Source organism: Chenopodium album, chromosome 15 (genome assembly GCF_948465745.1).
Source record: "Chenopodium album chromosome 15, dcCheAlbu1.1, whole genome shotgun sequence".
Classification (NCBI taxonomy): domain Eukaryota; kingdom Viridiplantae; phylum Streptophyta; class Magnoliopsida; order Caryophyllales; family Amaranthaceae; genus Chenopodium; species Chenopodium album.
In genome coordinates this window covers 25,303,527-25,322,730 of record NC_137848.1, presented here as the reverse complement: position 1 = coordinate 25,322,730, position 19,204 = coordinate 25,303,527, and the positions used below count along the sequence as shown (strand labels likewise).

The window sequence follows — 19,204 nt, the reverse complement described above, 5'->3', positions numbered from 1 at the left end:
TAATAGTGTATTTTTGAACTTAAATTGTTTTTTTTACGAACTCTTTATTATTTTTTAAAATAAATTAAATGTATTACAAATGTATCTTATTTTACAGAACTTTTTAAAACGAATGTGATGATGGAAATAAAACAAGATTATAGGATATTTATTAAAAGTTCTGATTAATTTTGTATATCAGAAATACTAAAATTCTATCGATGATAAAACTCTATACAACAATTTTATCTTTAAAAATCTATCCAAAAATCAATTATGCGGATGCAACAATTTTATCTTTAGCATCATATGTGTCACAATCATACTTATTTTTTGCTACGTGGCCGACACTTAGCGAAAAACTGAAATGCTAAGTGTCGTTGTCTCGTAGCCTGGCTGCGAGATCAACTTTATATATTAGTAATTAGTTTTGTGCCCCGGGCGATGCCTAGATTGTTTTATTAATTTTAGGATAAATCTTTTGGCTTGAATGTTAAATACGATCATATAATCATTTTTGAAGAAGTAGGATATTTAGACATGCAATATCATACTTAAATTATTTTACCAAATGGAAAGTACTTTTACCTATTAAAACTTATTTTTACTAATTTTCTATTATTTTAAATATATTATAAATGGATCTTATTTTAAAGAATTTTTTAAAACGAATTTTATGATAGAAATATAACCGAGTTATTAGATTTTTATTAAAAGTTATGGTTGATTTTGTATATATGAAATATTAGTAGTGTATCGATGATAAAATTCTACACATCATTTTTATCTTCAAAAATCTATCCAAAATTAAATTATTTAGCATCCTATTTATCGCCTGTGTGCCACGACACTTCGCGAAAAAGTGGAATGCAAGTGTCGTTGTCTTGTAACCTGGTTGCGAGACCGGCTTTATATATTAGCGATCCCCGGGTAGTTTATTCAGTTTTAAGATTAAACTTTTTATTTATATGCAAAATTTTAAATCATATCATTAATATAAACACTGTTATGAGAGGTATATATCCCTTTTGTTTTAGTATATTTTGATATAGGATATCATTTATTCATATCTCTTTGTTTGTTTGTTTTTTTTTTAATATTTATTTATTTTTGGTAATCCCATTTTTTATCTTACCTAAGGTAAAACTCTAATATAGTAAATTTTTTATCTTAAAAAAGAATCTTGATAAAGTTTTCGAAATTCACTAATGTATAATCATACGTGTAAAAATAACCCACAATGCTTTGCAACACTTAGCAAAAAGCCAAATACCAAGTTTCTATGTCTTGTTTTAGTTGATTAAAAAATATCATTTATCATAAATGATTTTTATTTTTATTTTTATTTATTTATTTATTTTTTTTTTACAAATTGTTTAAACGAGTTTTATGATATAAAAATAACATATTTAAGATATTTTTGTAAAGTGACAATATAAGTTATTCAAATGAAACATTAGAACTCCTATCAGAAATTAAATTCTAAATAATTTTTTTCCAAAAAAAAATATCTTAAATTCAACTCTTTTATCCTAAAAAGCTATCGCTTTATTGTCGTATTAAATCTTATATATCGCCTACGTGGCACGACACTTGGTGAAAAGTTAGAATATCAAGTGTCGCTGTCTCTTGACCTGGTTAAAAGTTTAGCTTTATATATTAACTAGATGTAAGCCCGTGCAATGCACGGTTTTTAAATATTTCATTTTTGTATATTTTTTTTTTGTAATTTCTTAATTTTTTTGTTTTTTATTTTCTATTCTATTATTTTAACATTAATTTAAGATAACATATTTTGTTAAGTTTTAAATTATTCTTATTCAAATTTTACGTATATAGAACTTGAATTTATAAATTGAAATAAATATTATCTCATTCATCGGATAGTTAGATAAAATCATTAAATCAAAATATATTTTTTAATTTCTAATTATTTGTTTAAATAATATAAATTCTAATGTAAAATATAATATAATAGATAATTTTTGTTTTTTTTCATTATTTAAATCTTAAATTACTATTTTTTTGTTTTCAATTCTCAAATTTCATTTGTTAATTTTTTCTTAAATGGCGACTGAAAATTTAAATTCTAAATTAATATATAAATCTAATTTTTCATTGGTCGAAATATTACTTTTGCTTATGTGGCGTGCGATGCACGAATTTTTATATACATTTTGTATATAAATATTTTTTTTGGTGATATCTTAATTGTTTTCTTGCATTATAAGTTTTAAAAATTTTGTATGAAAATATCATATTATCAGATATTTACATAAAACCATTAACATCAAATGATAATTTATATTTTAGATAATTTTTAGTTTTGTAACAAATATAAATGATAAAATTTAGTGTTCTTAAATAATTAAAATCCTAATAAATTACTATTCGTCATTTTTACCTACGTGGCAAAAATTTAAAATTTCATTCGTCACTTTTGTTTAGGTGACGAGTGATTTTTTTAATTCTAAAATAAAATAGAAATCTAATTTTTAATTAGTCGAAAATATACCTTTTCTTATGTGGTGCTCCCAATGCTCTTCAAAAATGCCTACTTTATTTATATATATTAGATTAGATTATATGATATATTAGATTAGCGATATAATATCTTATGTAAATATCTTGCCTTTACAATGTTATTTACGCGTAACATTCAACCCAAAAGTTTATCCTAAAGTTTTATCAATAATTTGGGCAATACTATACGAAGTATTCACTTTTCAATCGTTGTAAAAATAAAACAAAAGAGTAAATAATTGATTTTTCCCCTACCTTTCTTTCGTTGCCCTTCTCTCTCCTCTTTGTTGCCATCAGTTTTCTTCGATTTGTTGATCTGCTTCACAGACATATACATACCTGCTCTGATCTTTCCTTTCTTCCACCTTTTTACTACTTATTACTGGATTGCCGACAAACAGAGATTGTTATAGATAATCTTTGTTAGCACTCATTTTGTTCAAATGCTATCATTTTTCACTTAGTAGCCTAAGAAGATGAAGATTGCTTTTTGAAGGTGAAAAAGATTGATTTTTGTGAGTTTGGTTGAAGTGGGGTGGCTTGGATTTGCTTTGTTTTTCTGATATGGGTGGGTGTTTTCCTTGCTGGGGATCATCCAACCAAGCTGGGAAGACTGACAAAGAAGCCGCTAACAAAGACGGTGTGAAAGAAAATACTTCAATTATTCAGTCTAATCAACTGGGAAAAGTTAATTCAGGTTGAAATTTATCAAAATGCTTGTTTCTTTTGAAAAAAATTAGAAATAATCTTCAATTTAGTTTTCTGAAATTTTGTATTTCTTGGAAATTTGGTATTTTAATTGGTTGGTGAAGGTCATTTGGGCGTATTTTGAATTTTCTTGTGTTTAATTTTACTGTTGAGTATCCTATTGCTTTGATCTGTTATCCTTTGTTGCTGTTGTTTCTTAATTTCGTGTAGCTTCTATAATTTGAGCGTCCTTTGAAGTTGATTTGGAGATTGGATGGCGTTTTTAGTGTTCGAGTACTCGAAGGGTAATGATGTAGACGGGATTGGATCCTCGGTTTTGGATACCACCCCTGGATTTTAACCTACTAAGATAGTTAGCATCTACAAAAATTGGATAGTGTTGAGTCTGCCATTTCCTGCTTTTGGGTCGGTTGCTAAAGTAGGTTGAAGATCTATATTACTTGTCTATGATATAACAAGCTGCTTTAACTTGTTATTATGCCTATCGAATTTCCAGAATTTAAAGTTTATTATTGGTAAAGGGGACCAAGGACGCTCATTTGATGTTAATTGTGTTACTTGTGAGATACATACATATACTAGTAGTTTATGGGGTGAAAACAATCATTTATTGAGAAGAAGATAAGTTTGGAATGTATTTTGTATGAAGATCAAATGCTGGTTTTCCAACGATATTAGGGCGAGTTTTCTTTGCAACTAGAGAATTCCAGATGATTCTCACTTGTGTATCTATATTCTAAAGCTGTTATTTTCGCAAGGACTTTGGGAAGAGTTGTACATTACATGTTCAATATTTCTTTTTTTGGTTATTTGGTTATGAAATTCCAGACAATAGCTATTTAGTTCTCATCTGTAATTTGTATCTGAGGTTATTCGGTAACCTTTAATTTAGAGTATAGATTGTGTGCTAGGTATAAAGTTCAAACATTGTGCCTTAAAGAAGAAGATTAGGGTGACAATATGATACTTAGTTTATATCTTTGGATATTGATTTAGTAGTTCTGGTTTTTAATTGTTGTATTAAATTCTCAAGATACACAGGTTTTCTTCTTTGATTATGGCCCCTATAATGTTTATTCTTATCTGATGTGTAGATAAATCGAAGAATCGCAATGGTTCTGATCCAAAGAAGGAGCCAGCAGTTTCAAAGGATGGATCAACTGCTCATATTGCTGCACAAACATTTACATTCCGGGAGCTTGCAGCTGCCACGAAGAATTTCAGACCAGAAAGTTTGTTGGGCGAAGGAGGGTTTGGACGTGTTTATAAAGGTCGCTTGGAAAGCACTGGACAGGTATATCAGATCTAATGTTGGGACTTTTTGAAACATAGATTTTATCTTTTATCCCTTATTATCTTGAAAGCATTACTAAACAAATTCACCTAGTTTACACCTTCCTTTATACAAGTGGAAACTCGCTATCTTTGGAATAGGGAAGTGTTCTATATCCCCTAAACTAGAACTATTGGCCTTATAATCCTTTGTCATCCTTGAGAAAGGAGACATTGATATCATCAGATGTGGGCTTTTTGAGCTTGAAACAGCAGGAATCACAAATTGCTACTTTGTTGCATCGTCAACAACTTTGCTAGTTGCTTATATTTTTAGCATTGGATGAGTTTCTAATCTGGTAGTTATCTTTGTGCAGGTAGTTGCAGTGAAACAGCTTGATCGAAACGGACTTCAAGGCAACAGAGAATTTTTGGTTGAGGTTCTTATGCTCAGTCTCTTGCACCATCCAAACCTGGTCAATTTGATTGGATATTGTGCCGATGGGGATCAACGGCTTCTTGTATATGAATATATGCCGTTGGGTTCATTGGAGGATCATTTACATGGTAAGTGGTGACTACCTTTTGCTTATCACTCAATATTTTTGTTCGGTGATTAGCAATTGCTACAAGCCTACAACCTCATAATTTAGTGAAAGATTTGGATTAACGATCCAATTTTTATGAGTTTGAGGCGTTTGGCATGGATGTTCCATGATCTTATCTATTGAAGGATGGTTTATTTGTGTATGTAAGACTTTGGAACCTCTTTTTAGACTATCGTTTTGTTGAGAGTGAGTTTGTCTGGCTCTGCTTCAATTGTTCAGTATATAATGTTTTATTGTCCCAGCATGTTGATTTGCACTTCCTGTACATTATTGACTTGACCTGTTTGATACCACGTTTTGTTGCATGAAAATGGTTGGAAGCTCATTTCTGCTGTTTAGACTCTTAAGAGTGCTCATAGATAAGGCAAGAAATTAATTATACACATCTTATGCTGTGCACTCTTTGTCAAATTGAGAAACTTGAAGTTGTATTTACTGTTTCCTTTTATTTGATTTTATATTATTAATAATATTATTATAATTTTTTTTTGAGGGAATTATAACTTAATTCATTTTTTATTTATTACAAAGTATTTATTTTTCTTTTGTCAGTGTAAGATGAAAGTATTTGAATATTTGTTGGGTGATATTTCTAGGTACCTCGATACTCCATTGTTGTGTTTGGAGTTGGTAGTCTTGAAATTTCTCGTCAAATAGCCAAATTTGGCCTCCTTAGCTTGGCCCTAGTCATTCTGAGATATTTTATTTTACTGCTATTTGGCCCTCAGCTTGGTGCTTTTCAGCTTATGTTGTTATATATGTGATGTTGTATATCAAGTAAACTGATTTTTATTGATTTCTCTTACATAAAAACCAAAGTCAACATTGCATTAGCACCAATGTCAATTTTTGAAGTACATATAAAGTTGCACAAAAGTCTTGGTTTGCTTCCCCTACCCTTCCTCTCTTTCAAGTTGTGACATCTTAACTGATAATTAGTTATACCTTCCTGGGCATTTGTTAGCATGGTGCTGGTTGATATGACTACTCCATTCATATGTTATCCCTGAGTATCCTTTGCAGACTTTAAATTGTCTTTTGGGTAAACACTAAGCATTATTTCTGGTTTGGGATGACGAAAAATTCTATCATTGATGTCATGATGCTTTAGATTTGATGCAATTTTAATTTGGCGACATGCCGACATCTATATTAGTTAAACCCTGTAGTGACATGAAGTACTTTGATACGTGCTTTGGGACTTTTTTCAAGTTTAGACCAAACCCAAGTGTGTTACATAATCTGCTATGATGACCTTGAGGGAAACTTTTTATTTGTTGAGTTTTGCTATGAAAAGTGACTTGAAGTGCCCAATTTGTCCAATTCATATAAGTTGCAGTATCCTCTTGGAAACTGGTTTAGAGTGTAATGGGCTACAAAATGAATGTTAAAAGTCCGAGTATTTAAACTTTGTTCACTCATGCTTCTTCAGTTATCATTTGCTAGTGTAAGAACTTTTTTGTTCTATTCTGAAAGAAAGAAAGTTTGTTTGTTTGGTTTTTTTTTTTTTTTTTTTTTTTTTTTTTTTTTTTTTAAAGTGTGGTTTGTGAGCTCTGGAGATTTTATTTAATCTGGCTTTTTCTGAAGTTGCTCGAAGTTTTAATCCTTTGGACAAAGTTACTAGAGATCCATTTATAGCTTTTAGAAGTGAGAAATACGAGTGGTTAGTCTGGAAGATTAATCAGAAAAGGTTAAATTTTGTCCATTTAAGCAGATTTCAGTTGGTATCTGCCCCTTTTTTTCCCAGCAAAGTTTAACCATAGCTTTGCACATTTGATACCACCCTATCCACCCTCATGGACAAAATCCTTGTTACGTAGGTAGCAAAATAATATTATGCTATTCTAAGGCCATGAATGTGTAGTGGTCTTACTCTAGTTAACTGTAAAAATTGCACACTTCCTGTCCCATCAGTGGGAGTGAAGGAAAAAACTTTGAAGAACCTTGAATCATTTGTTGTTTCCCCTATGCTTCTTAGAAATTTTCTTGGCTGTTTGTTTCTGTTACGGAATATGGATACAATACTACTTACCTCCGTTTTTTTTAGTTGACACGTATTCCTTTTTAGGAAGTTTATTTTTAGCTGACACGTTTCCTTTTTGGGTAAGTTTTATTCCTTGTTTTTTAGTGTACCCCACTTGCTTTATCATTCTCTCCTCTCTTTAATATGTGTGCCTAAATTGACCATGTGAACTAAATAGAAACGGAGGAAGTATTTATTTATTTAGATTAGTTTCTGATCTTAGCTGTTTCTTTCTTTTGGGCTTGACATGAATGTTAAAGTTTTGTTACTGTGGCGAGTGACAAATCCAATCTAAAGATTAAAGAGTACGAAGGTCTTGGTCCTTTTTGTCTAGCAGTGTTGTTTTGTATCCTGGATCTGTTCTGATATCCATTTCCATTAGTGAGCTCTGGTTTCCTCTTATTTTTGGACTTCTTAGTTATTCAAATTTTATTGTCAAGTCTTTTTTGAAGAACTTAGTTTCTTTTTTTTGGGAAAAAAGTGTCTCATTCTAAGTATTGAATGCAAATTCACCTAATCATTTATCTGGCTATGAAAGATATTGTTATCAGTGGCACTGATAATTAAAGTCAACTATTACACTTTCAGCGAGATGATGGGAGTAAACCGGTTTGTTGGCTGTACTGCTTGTACATGTTAGGTTAACAGAGAAGTATTGTGGTGAACATTATTGCTTAGTGCTGTATAATACCCTTATTTCCTTCTGATCATAACACATAATGGCACACTTTTTAAGGAAGGGGAGAGAAGTCTTCACTCACTTTGTATTATCTGTCTATGTGACCTATCCTTTTCTACCCCACTTCCAATCCATATGTAAGGGCCTTTTTGGTATTATAATTAGTAAGCCTTACCAAACATACAAGTGTTGCAATTTTAGGAAATGGATAAAGTATATAATCCTTTTTTTATTTGGGGATAAGGGTCATTGTGTTGTGGTACTGATGGATATTATGAGAGATTCCCATTCCAGTTCATTTATGTTCTGATATATCTTTATAAATTCATGTAAAAAAACAAATCTTTAAACTGTTTAATTTGAGTATTCACTTTTACATAGTCTTAAAATGCTGTTAATTAAACCATTCTTAACAGACATCCCACCTGGCAAAGAGCCTCTTGATTGGAATATACGGATGAAGATTGCAGCTGGTGCTGCCAAGGGCTTGGAGTATTTGCATGACAAAGCAAATCCCCCGGTTATATACCGAGATTTAAAATCGTCCAACATTCTTCTGGATGAGGGATATCATCCCAAGTTATCCGATTTTGGACTGGCAAAGTTGGGCCCTGTCGGAGACAAGACTCATGTCTCCACTCGGGTTATGGGAACGTATGGTTACTGTGCTCCTGAATACGCTATGACTGGGCAACTCACTTTGAAGTCTGACGTCTACAGTTTTGGGGTTGTTTTTCTTGAACTCATCACTGGACGAAAGGCCATTGATAACACTCGGGCACCTGGAGAGCATAATCTTGTTGCTTGGGTAAGTTTTACTTGAATAACATTCATCTTTTAATGTTAAATTGCCTCATTATATGTACACAAAAATAGCAACCGTCCGTTGAGCGGGTATCAGTCTGATGACCTAGATTCCTGGTTAACTTGCCTAGGAAGCTTATATGTAGCTGAAATTGGTTGCCATGCATTTAAAGATGCTATTTACTGTAGTCTATACTCCATCAAAGTGTTGGCCTAGTGGTAAGGAAAGAGCCTTTAAACCTTGAGGTTGGAGATTCAATCTCCAGTATGGAGCACTTTAAGGGTAGGATTCCCTAACCCAGCTGACCTGTGAGAGGTTCCAAACTGGGAGGACAATTCTTACCTCCCAAAAAAAAAAAAAAAAAAAAAACTGTGATCTTTATGTATTGCTTTTTTTATATTATTTATTTATTTGATTTTTTTTGGCTTTTGAGGTGGGGGTTGGGGGGGGGGGGGGGGGGTTTGGGATTTTGATCATGTACAGTAGGGGGGATTGATTAGGGCTTTGCATCTAATAATGAATTCATAGAATTTTGTATGATACATAAAATTGGTGTAGCTCATAACTTAATTATAACAATGAAACGCTAAGAACCATGATCTAACATGAATAAATTTTTATACCACTACACACTCTTGCAGGCACGTCCTCTTTTCAAAGATCGTAGGAAGTTTCCCAAAATGGCGGACCCTCTGCTGCAGGGACGTTATCCAATGCGAGGTCTTTACCAAGCTCTTGCTGTTGCAGCAATGTGTCTACAAGAACAAGCTGCCACTAGGCCTCTTATTGGGGATGTTGTGACTGCTCTTACATATTTGGCATCACAAACCTATGATCCAAATGCACCTAACAACCAGAGCGGTAGAGTGGGCCCCTCTACACCTAGGAGTCGAGATGATCGGAGAAGCTATGGTGATAGTTTAGATAGTCCAGATAGGCGTGCTGCCCGTTTGAGTTCTCCTTCCACTGTAAGGAATTCTCCAGACTTTAGAAAGAGGGACCATGGTCGAGAACTGAGCACCGGTGCAGAGTTAGGCAGGAGTGAGGTGGGGGGTGGGTCAGGAAGGAGATGGGGCTTAGATGACCTGGAAAGACAAGAATCACAGAGAGGAAGTCCTGCTAGTTCTGGAAGAACACCAAGGAACCGAGATATAGATAGAGAACGTGCCATCGCGGAGGCCAAAGTATGGGGTGAAAATTATAGGGAGAAAAAAAGGGCAAATGCAATGGGAAGTTTTGACAGCTCAAATGAGTAGCTGAACCTGAATTCCACTCTCAGAATTTGCACGAGGCAGAAAAAAAACAAAAAAATCATCCATCTTAGTGAGAGATTAAGGAATGCTTCTGTGGAAGTCTCAGCTTTTACTGTCTTGGTTTCCAATTTTCTGCCTGCAGTAAGAGTCTGTTCGTGTATCCCACCTTCAACTGTTGGTTTTTCATTGAGGATGGAGCAAAATGTGTATGTTTTTGTGGTTGAGAAGATGGTGATGCAGTTGAATGATCCTGTAACAGAGGGTTTAGTGTCTGTCAGTGATTGTGAGCATTGACAGGTTCATTATACCTTCAATGTTTTTAATGTATTTAGGGTTTAGGAAGTACAGTGTAGAGGAGCCACTTTGGGAAAGTGTTTAAACCTGTATCCCTGTTATAATGTTGGTGCATATTGCCTGTTGGGGAGACTTGGAAGGTCTGGTTTTTCGGGTGTCTCATTGCTCTGTCATTACATCCTTGTATTCAGTACAGTCTTTTTCTTTTTTTCCCCTATCATCCCTTCAAATTATTAAGTCAGTCATGTTTCCGGCGTAGAGGAGTTTGGTGGTATCACTATCGTTCCATGACAACCACCCATATATCAGCTATATGTCTGTACTCATATGCATATATTTTTTGTTATTGGTTTAATGGTTTGCATTTCATCGTCTAAATCCTATTTGGTTCTAGTGTTTTTTAAAGAATCTAGTCTATCTTATTCCTCAACTTATTATTTTTTTGTGAAAGAGTTTCTGGCAGTTTGATTTCATTTATCAATTCTTTAAGCTAAAGTGTTAATAATGGTAATACACTGTTTCATGAGCCTAGCTTAGCTAGCTTGCTTATTAACAGATTGAGAACATTACTTTGGAATTACTTTTTTGCTGCATGAACAAGAAAAACGTGTTGTCATGATGACCCTGTCCTTTTGGACTTATTCTGACTGAAATGTAATCAGATGAACTATATAAAATTGAATAAAGCTAGACTTAACTGATTTTTTTTTTCTTCTTCTTCTTGAAAGAAACTGAATTGGACTTGACTGAAAATAAGTCCAAAATAACTCAAACAAATCTAACATGGTTTCCATTTGCAATAAGTCCAAAATTCTTGCACTTAAATAATTAAATAAAAACATTCCGCCTGTTTTTATTTAAGTGCAACAATTTTACTTAGACAATATGTTCACCACTTTCACAAGTGTGACTGAATTTTATTTTTCCCTTCAAAACTTAAGCCTAAATCTCATATAACAATTAACCCCATCCTCTTTATAAGTACTCAATCTAAAAACACAATTTTTTTAATTTCGCCAATTGAAGATGTGGAAAGTAATTGTGATTTTAGTTAAGAGATATGTAATGTTTTAAAATTGATGTTCAATTCACTTGTTTGACTTCTCAATTATGTGATTCGTCATTTTGTGCTTAAGTTTTGGAAGGAAAAACAAAAGCAAGTTCTACTCGCCGGATTTTGTTGGCGGACGACTAAAATGGGTATGTTAGTCCAACTTTTTAAATTGTGGGGTAATTTTTTTTTTTTTTTTTTGATAAAAATTTTAATCGAGTAGTTGTTGACAAAATAACCTATTAGGTGACTAGTTCCTAACAATTTTTCCTATATTATTAGTAAAAGTTGTGCATTGACAAGTATATCGGTAAAAGTGGGACACTAAATAAAAAATTAAAAACAGAGGGTGCAAGTGTTAGGTAGAACGACGCAAAAACAGATTTAGATAGGAAATGTCAATTACCAAGTAAAAACTGCTAAATTAATTAAGCTATAATTCAAGGCAAATAAGAAAAGGGGTTACGTTTAAACATGAACTAATCATGAAACAAGCATTACAGGATGAAATAAAAGGAATAAATATCTATGTAATAAAACAGAGGATGCTCAACCTAAAACTGATACATGTTGCTCTTACAATGAAAACATTCCCGCCTAATTACGTAATACTACTTATGGTAATTCTAAAGTTCATTGCAGTTTATTAATTAATACGTGTTTCGGGGGTTTTTTTGGATTTCCTTTGGGATACTGGTCGCGCTCCTTTGGATAGATGGGCTTGGAAGCTTGTAAAAGAACAAATATCCAGTTGCCGGAATATTCGCCTCCGACGGTCAAGTTTATAACCGGAAATCGGAAAAGCTAGAGAGAGAAAGTAGAGATAAGTTGGAGCTTGAGTGTGTGCTCTTAAATGTTATGTCGCAATCCCCCCCTTCCTATCATAAATGATTGGAGGTATTTATAGGGGTGGGGAATTGTGCCCCTTAGAGTTGCTGCTCTAATATTTTGCACTCTGATTGGCAGTGCAATCAGGAGAGGACACGTGTTCTAGGAGGTGCCGTTTTGCGGCTTTCTTAGGATTTGGGCCTCCTGATGTAAGGAGGCCCTTTATTCTCTTTTTCAGGTGCTCATGTAATAGTTTTACACGTGTCATCTTACTATGGGGACTCATGTTGCTTTTTAATTTGAGCCACATGTCTCTATGGGATTGGACCACATATTTGGGGTATTTTTACCTTAAACATTTGCCCCTCAGAGGGGGTGACTCGTACGCTACGGGCCGCCTCCTCTGAATCTCACTTATCTTGAGGACTTAGGTTTTGTGAGCAACTCGAAATTCTAGCGAAGGTCGGACGGATTCATCCGTTTATCTGGAAGTTTTTGGACTGAAAGCCTTGTACGGTTCGCCTAATTTTCCCAAGGAACCTTGTCTGGTAGTCAGGCGGATGGTTTTGGCCGAATGGCTTTTAGGAAACGATTAATTTCCTTCTGGATTTTCCGGAAAAATGGTTCAAGTTCCAAGAGGAACGTTAACTTTGACGGGTCTTTATGAAGCCCGTCTGAATTCCCGTCTTTAATGACAGAACGCTTTTCAACCGTTTAACTTTTGGGTTAAACTTTTCAAAGAGTTTAACTGTTGGACTTATTTAGGCGGGAAAGGTAATTTTACCATCCCGTCCCTGTAAATTTTCGCCTATAAATAGCGGAGGTTTGACCTCATTTTGTTACTGTAGTTTATTTCACTTTCTAGAGAGAAGTCAGAGCTTCTAGAGAGAGAAAGTTGAGTTTTCTTTGAATCTTCGAGATTTTTACCATGCATTTGGAGTTTTCTGGTCAAAAGGTTAAGTTCTCAGGTCAATCTTCAACAAGATCTTTAAAGTCTTCAAGTTTTCTACTCGGACAAAGGTAACCGAATACTTTCTTTTCTCTTTCCTTTTTTCCTTTTCTTTATATACTTGTTTTATTTCCAAACACACTAGCTCAACACTCAGCCTCGTCCGTTTCTCCTCATGAGGCCGTCTGTTCGCCTAGGAATGAGGAATCTAGAGTGGATGGGGACAAGTTCTCGTCTTTATGGAGTGGGTCCATTTCTAGTGCTTACCAACTAACCCCCATCTATTCTTCAATGTCCTTGCAGTCGAACATGGCGCGTACGAGGCAGACATACGACTGATATGCTGCAAGAAATCTGGACGACAGCATAATCCAACCTTTGGCCTCCTATGATCCGAATAATACGGACGTGGAGACCACCAACACAGACACAAACACAAACACTTCTACCACTGCTGGTGGCAGTGCATGCTCGGTGATTGAGGTGACTACTTCTTTTGAGGAGCGCTAAAATCAGCGAGACACTTCTACATCCGGATGGACCTCGATTGCAAATCAGCCAAACACTTTTTTCTTCCGGGTTAGCGATCGGGCCAAACCCCAATCACCCACCAGCACAACATATCAACTCGGACGTAAGATCGTCCGAGAGACATTCTTCTAGGAGGCCTTGTTCTTCATCTCGATCGGACGTTGTTCAATCTGTCCAAAATCGGCCATAGTCTTGTGTGGTGTCTGAACAGATTTTACCACCACCCCCTCCACAACATTCTAGGTCGGCCAGACCTCGAACTGGCATTCACATTGCTGATCCGACTGAGCGCCCCCGTAACGTTCCATCTGGAAGTCACGTTTCTGGGGGCAGAACTAAAGACAAGGGCAAGACCCCCTTAGTGCCTGATAGTGTGGTGGTGGCCGAGCTAGGGTAGAGCTTTGTTGGAGGGAGCTCGGCCGAGGTGGCTGAGTTGGACAGAGTTATGTCCGGTGACTTTGGTTCGGTGAGGGCACCTGAACCACAACCGGCCGAGCAGGGAGATGAAAACCCTCACGTCCCGGCCGCGGAGGAGGACATTAACTTTGACAGCCCATACGGCTGCGAGATAGGGAGGACAGCCCTAGGCTTCCTCTATGAGAAATTTGAGGAGTTCCTCATGCTGGGGGAAGAGTTTAGGATCCGGTCGCCAAGAACTTCCAATTTTGTGGTTGCTTCGAATGACCTGACCGTTACGCGGCGGGGCTTCAATGTGTATAGGGCCGCCTTGGAGGTCGACCTTCTTTTTCCTCTTCATCCATTCGTCCAGGAGTTGCTCGACAAATATCAAATTGCTTTGTTTTAGCTGGGGCCGAACAGTTGGGCAAATATTTTATGGTGTTTGGTGACATGCCTTAGGATGGGCTTCACCCCTAATTTCCCAGTCTTTTGCGCCATGCACAACATGGTGAAGTTGAAAGCAGAAGTGGATGGGTGGTTCATCTTGAACACCTGTCCTGAGTACATGGTCGTCTTGCACAAGCCTTTGAAATGGCGGGACTAGAAGCAGAGGTTCTACCTCGTCTGATGCAAAGATCGAAACTTTAATAGGAAGATGAACAATTTTAACTCTTCTCCTATTCAGCTTGGACGACGGGATCATCGACCGTACCGCCCCCCAGTACATCTAGACCATGCGCATAAGCTTTACTATTTCAAAGTCAAGAAAAAGTATTGGGGAGGTTGGTGAGTATCCATCTTTCCCAAATGGATTCCTTTAGTAGACTGGCTAAGGGATCCGACCTTTATATCCTCGTTCGGCCTGCTCCGAAACTACACTTCAGGTGGAATTTCGTGTCATGTCTGTCCGAACATATTTGGTTGTGAAATGCTTTCTAACACTTGTTTTTTTTTTTTATTTTTTTTTTATTTTTTTTTTCTTTTTGGTAGAACGAGCCATGTCTCATCTTGACCCAACACAGAAGGGAGAGATTGACATGAACGAGTTCAACTTGGAGCGTTATTGGCTCCCAAGGCAGGAATACGAGGCGGCTAAGTGGGTACGAATACTTTTTTTTTTTTGCGTCTGATCTGGTATACTCTGGATAGAGTGCTTTACATTTTCATTCGGACAACCTTATTGTGCTTCAACCTGGCCGAGTGGATGTAATTTGGAGGGCCTTTCCCTTCAATTCTACTCGGACATGGTGATCCAAATTCTTCTGACCGAACCATCTTGAATTTCAAAGTGGTTTAGTGACTTCTTACTCGGCCAGTAACACTTTTATTTATTTTTATTTTTTCAGTCGGCTACCCCAAAGCAAGCGAGGAAGCGGACGACACCTGCTTCAAAGGACAAGGGGTCATCCAAGTCTCGCAAAATTTCTGCGTCCAAGACCCTCTTAGGGGCGCAGGTGGCCAGGGCAAGGTCGCGGGCTGCCAAGGAGCAGCATAAAGTAGATCAACCCCAGTTGACACCTAGTGGGGGCTCCAAGCCCTCGGAGCCACAATCGTCTAACGTGGCCCGAGACGAGACCGTCCGAAAGGACGAAGAGAGAGAGTCGTACCTGGACCATACGACCGACGACAACTCGACTCCGCATGTTGAGTTCTTGGGGGCTCGGCCAACGGGCTCCCAAGCTGAGGAAGGGCAGTTGTCCCCGCCCAAGGCGGACGTGCAGCAGCCTATGCCTACTCCAACTCCAGAGAAGCATCCGCGAGCATCACCCTCTTTCTCTGAATGTACTCGTACGATCTGTATTTTCACACTAGTAGAAAAAACCAATTTGGAAGTGGTTCAAAGCTCCAAAAGGGAAGCGGTTTTGAACCGCATCCGCTTGGGGGGCTTCCCTTTAGGCTTTGGAAAAGGAAGCGGTTCAAACCGCTTCCCTTTTTGGGTGAAAGGGAAGCGATTTTGGCACCAAACCGCTTCCCTTTTGGATTTTACCAATATTATGATAAGAGTAATGGGAAGCGATTTTGGCGCCAAACCGCTTCCTTTTTTAATTATATTTTTTTAATTTTTTATTTATTATTTATAATAATAATATAATAATACTAATTATATTAGTGACCTATGACAATAATAATAATATTATTGGTTAATAATAATATATATTAATCATTATTAATATTAATATTATTATTAATTAGTATTATTAATTAATAATAAAATTAATATATTATTAATTAATATTAAATACAACAAAAATACAAATAACATGTAATTATCATAAATATTAAAATGAGTAACATCATTAATATATTTAATTAAAATTACTACGTCAGTACACCAAAATATATAAAGATAACATTCACAAATACTTCGTACTAATTAATTATAAGTAATTAACGTTAATAATTGACATAATATTTAAAAATATAACTAATAAAATAATGTTCACAAGTAATCTAAACTAGCTCGAGCTCACTAGATGCCATCAAATGTCACGAAAAAAGCCCACATGTCGCGAATTTCATTGATTTCTTTGCTTGTTAACGGGCCTTCCCTTTGAATCTTGCAAACCTTTGGAAAAAAAATCAACCAACCATTATTATATATCAATATATCATGCGTATCACATGAAAAAGTTAAAAAATGTTTGTCACAAATTTCAAAGGATATATATATATATATATATATATATATATATATATATATATATATATATATATATATATATATATATATATATATATATATATATATATATAGGCTTGTTTCTCTCACAAACTTGTATGTCATGCATTGACAAATCACATCAAAATTGCATTTCATTAAATTTTATGGTGCATTATATTTAAAATGACCCAAATAAGGCTTATATGACTTCTACTATGGTCGTTTTGTACATTTCTTATCAAATGAAGTATTTCTTTCTCATAACATGTCAATATTACCTAGTCTTAAGTGTTACATGTTTTAAATCACATGAATATAGCAATTTACTAAGTTTTAGGACGCATTAAATCCAAAATGGCCCAAATAAGGCCTATATGACTTCTACTTTGCCCACTTTCTACATTTCTTATCAAAGGTAGCTCTCTTGGGAGCTGCAGCAGCCCAGGCAGCTGCTGTCCTGGGAGCTGCAGCAGCCTAGGCAGCCCCAGCACCCCAGGCAGCTGCACTGGGAGCTGCAGCAGCCCAGGCAGCTGCAGCACCCCAGGCAGCTGTCTTGGGAGCTCAGTAGCCCAGGAAGCTGCCCAGGCAGCTGCAGCTGCAGCACCCCAGGCAGTTGCACTGGGAGGTACAGCAGCCCAGGCAGCTGCAGCACCCCAGGCAGCTGCACTGGGAGTTGCAGCAGCCCAGGCAGCTGTAGTACCCTAGGTAGCTGCAGAAACCCAGGAAGCTGCCCAGGGAGCTGCAGTAGGCCCGGGCAGCGGCAGAACCTCAGTGTTGTTCGATTTTCTGCATTTGCCACTTCACTTTTTTTTTTTTTTGAAACATCATGTGCCACTTCACTTATCATTTACATGTACAAAGCTAATCGGAAATAAAACCACTTACCATTGTATCATCCCAAAATGTCTGAAGCAACCCTTCGGGTACCTCGGCCCAATCAAGTGCAATGGGTATTTTATGAGTAAGTATGCCAATGTGACTAGAATATTTTTTACGCCATTAGCCAGTAGGTTGATCAAACTCATCATACTTGAGAACCATGGGAACCCCGGGTTTCTTAAAAGCTTTTGTTGCACCCCGTCCCTTTCTCTTCACCGGTGCCTTTACCCCTCCCCCCCAACCAATGGTGGTCTTCAATTGAGTTTGTGTTTGACTTTGTCCTTGTGAATCAGTTACAAACTCGGTAACAACATTATCCGCAATAGGGGGCACATTCAGCTGATATCTCATATTCGTCAAGCCTACGTTACAACTCATCGTGAGCTTGGTCTTTTGGTTCATCCAAATCTGTCTCCTTATTGATATCATACGCCTCATCATCAGATTGAGAATTCCCATGGTCTTCTTCATCCATATTATCATCACAATGAAGGTACTCATCATCACTGCCCATTATATTTACACACCTAACATCACAAAGCAAACCAAATCATTAGTCATCATTAAAGACAATCAAATTAATGGTGAGTACCCAAAATAGCCAAACAGTTACCCAACTTCTTTGTTTTGAAAACAAATTCACATCTAATTCATCTAACAACTCATATTTGGTATATATAACATGTTTATAAGTACAAAATGCTCACAAGTAATTGTTTTCATGCAAAAACAAGCTTCTAGGAGTGAAATAAGTTCAAAATGGCCTAAATGAGGTTCTTACTTCCCTAATTCTAAATAGTCATTAAATGTCTATATCTAATTCATCTAACAACTCATATTTGGTATATATAACATGTTTATAAGTAAAAAATGTTCACAAGTAATTGTTCTCATGCAAAACCAAGCTTCTAGGAGCGAAATAAGTTTAAAATGGCCTAAATGAGGTTCTTACTTCCCTAATTCTAAATAGTCATTAAATGTCTATATCTAATTCATCTAACAACTCATAATTGGTATATATAACATCTTTATAACTCCAAAATGCTCACAAGTAATTGTTTTCATGCAAAAAGAAGCTTCTAGGAGTGAAATAAGTTCAAAATGGCCTAAATGAGGTTCTTACTTTGAATAAAGTTGAAAATGCTTACAAGTAATTGATTTCATGCCAAAACAAGATTGTAAGAGCGAATTAAGTTCAAAATGGCATAAATAAGGTACCTCATTCGAGTATTCCCTCGTTGTGGTCACATCGAATATAATTTGCATCATTGTCTACATCATTTGCCATATCAAGTCTGAGAGCAGTGAAAGGGGGAGAATCATCAAAAGCATCATATTCTTCCTCGTCTTCCACATCTCCAACCCCTAAAATCCTTCGTTTTCCAGCTAGGACGATATACCATTTTGGATCGGCTGGGTCGGTTACATAGAGCACTTGCTTAGCTTGTGACGCAAGGATGAATGGTTCCAAACTGTCCCGCAAATGGCCAAGGTCTACAAGAGTGAAGTCGTCATGTCTTACGTTGCGCCTATTATTATCGACCCATTTACACTTGAAAAGACCTACCTTGAACTCACGGTAATCCAATTCCCATATTTCCTGAATTCGACCGTAGTAGGATAATAGTGCGTCAACTGGTGATGTAACCTTTGCACTTGCAAACTCTCTTGATGAAGCCACTAGAGTCACACCACTATTTTGAGTTGATGAGGATTTCTAATCCCGACGCTCAGTTCAAAATACTCAAATGAATGAACATC

At 36.1% G+C, this 19,204-nt stretch overlaps 1 protein-coding gene across 1 annotated transcript; it reads left to right on the top strand.

Annotated features, from left to right (window-relative positions):
• Positions 1-2,731: 2,731 nt before the first annotated feature.
• On the top strand, positions 2,732-10,522 carry LOC145583060 (serine/threonine-protein kinase PBL27-like). Its single transcript, XM_081640177.1, has 5 exons — positions 2,732-3,199; positions 4,305-4,504; positions 4,860-5,049; positions 8,209-8,600; positions 9,239-10,522. The coding sequence occupies exons 1-5, from the start codon at positions 3,067-3,069 to the stop codon at positions 9,851-9,853; spliced, it is 1,530 nt and encodes a 509-aa protein (XP_081496303.1). The 5' UTR covers positions 2,732-3,066; the 3' UTR covers positions 9,854-10,522.
• The last annotated feature ends 8,682 nt before the right edge of the window (positions 10,523-19,204 follow it).